Raw genomic sequence first — 5659 nt, forward strand, 5'->3', positions numbered from 1 at the left:
GCAATTTACTTATTTGGACTCAAACTGAAAACTCTTAGCTCTTAGGTAGCACTTTAATTCTTACTTCAGTTTTTCTAGTCTTAAGTGAGCAGGTTGTAGTGGAGTTTCACCATGCATATACAGTTTAGGAGAAAACTAGAGATTAAGCTGAGTATACACAGAATTTGTAGCTCTTGCTTTCTGCTTTCTGTGATACCACCCTCACTTTCCTGTAGTTGTGGTTGCCCTATTCTTCAGGCCTAAAAGATGCAGGTTTTGTGGAGTTTTAGGGACCCTTGGGACCTCCTTCAGTCCCATAAAAAGTGAGAAATTCTCCCAAGTGCCATTTCTTCCAGAATCACTCACTAATGGTTATTCTCCAATGTTTTCATGTGTTGTTGTTTTTTTTAAATTTTCATATTATTCAAGATTATAGTTGTTATCTGTAGGGAGCTGGCCTGATAAGATACTTTTTTAAACCACACAATTCTATAAATCACTGAAAGCTTACATGTAGTAGGTCACTTTCTACATGTGTGCACACCGTAGCTCCTACCAATTGGTTATATGCATACCAAGAATTATATGGTTTATAGAAGTTATATTTGTTATTGTGATTATGTAATTTAAGTAACTACAACATAAACCAATGAAGGATAAGTACAAAGAGACAGTAATTTGTCATTATTATGCAAACTACATTGAATACTTTGGAAACTTATTAAAAGTTCCTAAAAATTTCTTGTGAAATTAAATGTAATGAAGGCAACTATAAAATGAAAAAAAAAATCAGAAAACTTTAGGAGGAATCTGAATTCAGATAATTTCACAAGAGTTGTTACTTTCTACTCTAAAGACTCCGGAACTTGAACTTGCAGACAACGCATAATGGGGATGGCTCATGCAAGGGAGACAATGTAGATCTGAAATCAGCAGACCCATCAGAAAACAAAAAACAACAAAACAAAAACAACCCAAGCCCTGTCTGCATATCATAAAGTTGATGATTACAAATACATCTGTACTTTTAAATGAAAATAAAAGTGCAATATGGAACTGAGTAATTTTGGTACCTGTAATGCTCCATTTTTGCTGAAGGATGAAACACACTGCATAAGTCGACTTAGCTCTTCCGAAACTGCTTCCACTACCTTGGATAGGACCCGAGGCACCAGTTCTTTGGAAATAGTAAACACCTGTAGAAGGTTTAAAATAAGGAGAAATGGGGCATTAAGGGAACTTTGCCTGACTTGAATTTGTTAACAACGAAGGAATGCAAAAAACAAATTAACTCACACATCTTTAAAATCATATTTTTAAAGGATCAGAATTATAAATGAAAGGAAAATACAGACTTAAATACTTAAGTTGTATTCACTGATTCATGACAAAAAATTATCCTTTGAATAATATATTGGTGAATACAATTTTGAAAGGTTGTTGATGTTGACAAACTAAAAATCGTTTTAAAAAGTTCTTCTTCCTTTTGCCCTTACACAAAGAGAAATATGATTTCTAAAGAAATTATAGGAATACAAACATACTGGGTGAATATATTACCACAATTAAAAAAAAACATACTGAGTCAGCCTCTCCTTAGATCAAAACAAACATAATTTCATACTGGGTACATTATTCTGTATTGGACAACAAAGTCCTCAATTTTACTATTGCTGAATTAATATATATTTGCATTCATTTGACATAAAACATTATTTTCAAACTTTGAATTTTGATATTTTCCAACTAAGAGTTATTATATTTGGAAATTTGGCAAAACATTTTACTATTCTGATTTATAAATTAAACTAAATCATACTTTCTTTTTAGATTTTCCTTTTTTCAGGTTGAGTCACCAGTATTAAACCTTTGGGTCAACCCAAACATAGCAAGAACATTTTTGGCAAGTTAACATGTGGGGAATAGCAAATAATAAACATTATGAATGAAATTCTACTTTGAATCACTGGGATAAATTAAAAGAGGGCTTAAAAAGCCTAATAACTTACAGTTATTGATAATGGGCATTAATCAAAGCTATCTCTTTAGGAATCATCATTATCACTAAAAATGCCCACACATTTCACAGTTCCTCTGCTACCACCTGTCTACCCACCACAGAAATGCTTTGATTGATGATTTAATTGTACACTCTAATTTTACTGAACGTTAACAAGAAAGCATTTTTATATCTTTGGTAAAGTCATGGTTGAAAATATATTACTCACTATAAAAAGATATATGTCATATAATTCCTGAGTTAAGTTGTATAAAAACTTTATTTTTATAGAGGGATTTATATGCTTTCCTTTAGTAAGAAATGAAAAATATAACATGCTATGATAACTTCTTTGTTTAGCCCCATTTTATCTGGTCACCAATCAGTCTAAGAGTCATGCCACCTTGAAAGTATCTGCAAAGCAGTGAATGAGACAGAAATTACAGAACAGGGAGTCACAGTGGTGATAATGGTGGTAGTTGTGGTCTCTTTTTTTTGATGTTCCTTAGAAGAGTCCTCCTAAGAAGGATGTTAACCAAGATGTTAACATAAAGCTGAAGGTGATAATGCTTCAAGTGAGGGCAAGTTTCATCATGAACCAGAAGCACCAACATCTACATGTGCCCGAGCAGCCATGGACAGGAGCCCATGTGTCTGCTTCCCAGCTGCAGCCTGCCCTGGAAGCCTACCTTCCTACCTAACAAGCACATACATTTCTGGAATCGTGGCCACCATGTAAGACAACCTTGCTACATGAGTAAGACACCAAAGCTTATTGTCTTATTAGTACACTGGTTAAAAAGAGTTAATAACTTCTCCGAGAAAACGGCTTAATCTTTATTTCAATCCAAGGGCAAACATCTTTTCAATCTCTCTTCTCCTTACCTTTCAAATACCAATACATTGTTTTAATTATGAGAAAAAGCATACAATTTCGAGAAAAAGATTCTCATAGTTAAAAACACATGTGTGTGCTTGCATGAAAAGTAGAGTTTTGTTTTATTTATGCTCAAGATATATTCTGAAGGGAAAAAAGACCACCAGAAAAACCACCAAATTTGCCTCTTTTTCTTTTTCTTTCAGTTACCCACATCTCTTAGAAACATCTAATGATAGCTTACCTCTGCATGCACTGCAATTATATTCACCAATGCTTCTTTTAAATAGTTTCTGACACCTGAAATCAAGATTGGGGAGAGAAAAAGGCATTTAATGGGAACACAAGCTACCCGTCCCCCACTGATATTACAATGTACAGCACTACTGCCTTAGATTTCGAAGGAGAAACAGAAAGTAACACCACCACTGTCTGTTTCCTTTTGAGAACCAGATGGTGAAAGGACTCTTTTTGTACAGGTATAAAAAAAGGTGAAATTAGTTAAGAGTTTGCTTTCTTTGCTTTCATTATTTTTCTATTCTGTCATTGTTTATGCTCTCTCAATAACTGTTGGTCAGTCTGTTTCAAAATTCAAATTTAAAAATGTTCTTCAGTTTCTTCATATATATATATAGTCTTCATATTATTCTTAATATATATGCACACACACATTTACATTAACCAACAGAAAACAGACAACAGGAGATATTTACTAAAACTTGTAAAACATATGCTAAAAAATTTTTATAGCATTGAACTTCCAAAGGCAAAAGCCAAATTATTATGTACAATGCCTATTTTGATCCTAAAAACTTACTTCTGGGAGAAACTTNAAAAAAAAATGTTCCAAATGAAAGAATAGAACAAAGCTCCGGAAAAAGAACTAAACAAAATAGAGATAAGCAATCTACCAGATGCAGAGTTCAAAACACTGGTTATAAGGATGCTCAAACATCTCAGTAAGAATTTCAACAAAGAGATAGGAAGCATAAAAATGGAGATAGAAAACAAAAAAGTATCAGTCTGAAATAAAGAATACATTAAAGGGAATCAACAGATTAGATGAAGTAGAGGCTCAAATCAGTGATTTGGAGGATAAGGTAGCAGAAAACCCCCAATCAGAACAGCAAAAAAGAAAAAGGAGTACAAAAAAAGATGAGGATAGTTTAAGGGGTCTCTGGGACCCCTTATCAAGTGTACCAATAGTCACATCATACAGGTACCAGAAGAAGAGAGAGAGCAAGGAATTGAACACCTATCTAAAGAAATAATAATGGAAAATTTCCCTACTTTGCAAAGAAAATACACATACAAGCTCAGGAAGCACAGGGAGTACCAAAGAAGATGAATCCAAAGAGGGTCACACCAAGACACATCATAGTAAAATGCCTAAGGTTAAAGACAGTTAAAGAATCCTAAAAGTGGCAAGAGAAAAGCAGTTAATTACCTACAAGGGAGCTCTCATAAGACTGTCAGCTGATTTCTCAGTAGAAACTTTACAGGCCACAAGGGATTGGCACAAAATATTAAAACTGATGAAAAGCAAGGACCTATAACAAAAATTATTCTACCCAGTAAAGCTATCATTTAGAATTGAAGGACAGATAAAAAGCGATAGGAGTTTATCACCACCAAACCAGTATTACAAGAATGTTAAAGAAACTTCTTTAAGAAGGGATAAAAAGATAAAAATATGAAAATAAAATGGCAATTACTATTTACCTATCAATAATCACTTTAAATGTAAATGGTAAGTGCTCAATCAAAAGTCAGAGCATAGCTGAATGGATAAGAAAACAAGACCCTTATATATGCTGCCTACAAGAGACTCACTTCAGATCAAAAGGCACACACAGACTGAAAGTAAAGTTATGGAAAATGAGATTTCATGAAAATGTAAAGAAAAAAAGAAAGCTGGGTAGTAATATTTATACCAGACAAAATAGACTTTAAAACAAAGGCTATAACAAGAGAGAGAGAGGGACCCAGTTATCTCACTTCTGGATGTTTATCCAAAGAAATCCAAAACGATACTTTAAGGGGACATGTGCATCCATATGTTTACTGCAGCATTATTTACAATGGCCAAGAAGTGGAGGCAGCCTGGGTGTCCCTGAATGGATCAATAGGTAAAGAGGGTGTGGTATATACACACAATGGAATATTACTCAGCTATAAAAAATATGAAATTTTGCCATCTGCAACAACATGGATGGACCTAGAGGGTATTGTGCTGAGTTGAGTGAGTCAGACAGAGAAAGACAAATACCATACGATCTCACTTATATGTGGAATCTTAAGAACAAAATAAATGAACAAACAAAACAGAAACCATAAATACACAGAATATTTTGACATTTGCCTGATGGGAGGCGGGTTGGGGGGAATGGGTGAAAAAGGGAAGGGATTAAGAAGTACAAATTGGTAGTTATAAAATAGTCATGGGGATGTAAAATATAAAATAAGGAATATAGTCAATAATATTGTAATAACTAAGTATGGTGCCAGGTGGGTATTAGATTTATTGAGGTGACCACTTCGCAAGTTATATAAATGTCTAATCACTATGTTATACACCTGAAACTAATATAATATTGAATGTCAACTGTAATTGAAAACTAAAAAATATATTAAGAAATACCTAGGATTGGAATGGCTGGGTCATAGGGATGTGTATGTTTAGTCTTTAAAGAAGCTGCCAAGAGTTTTTACCAAAGTAGCTGTGCAATTTTTACACTCCCAACAATGTGTGAGAGCACCAACTGATGATGATGACCATTCTTTTCACGTGCTGACTGGCCATT

At 33.9% G+C, this 5659-nt stretch overlaps 1 protein-coding gene across 1 annotated transcript in view; it reads right to left on the reverse strand.

Annotated features, from left to right (window-relative positions):
• Positions 1-5659, reverse strand: part of EXOC2 (exocyst complex component 2) — a 285694-nt gene that overhangs the window by 14190 nt on the left and 265845 nt on the right. The window contains 2 exon segments of the mRNA XM_019629429.1: positions 1053-1175; positions 3100-3155. Of these exon segments, the coding sequence (XP_019484974.1) occupies positions 1053-1175; positions 3100-3155 (179 nt within the window).

The sequence above is a fragment of the Hipposideros armiger genome, unplaced genomic scaffold (assembly GCF_001890085.2).
Source record: "Hipposideros armiger isolate ML-2016 unplaced genomic scaffold, ASM189008v1 scaffold_854, whole genome shotgun sequence".
Lineage (NCBI taxonomy): Eukaryota > Metazoa > Chordata > Mammalia > Chiroptera > Hipposideridae > Hipposideros > Hipposideros armiger.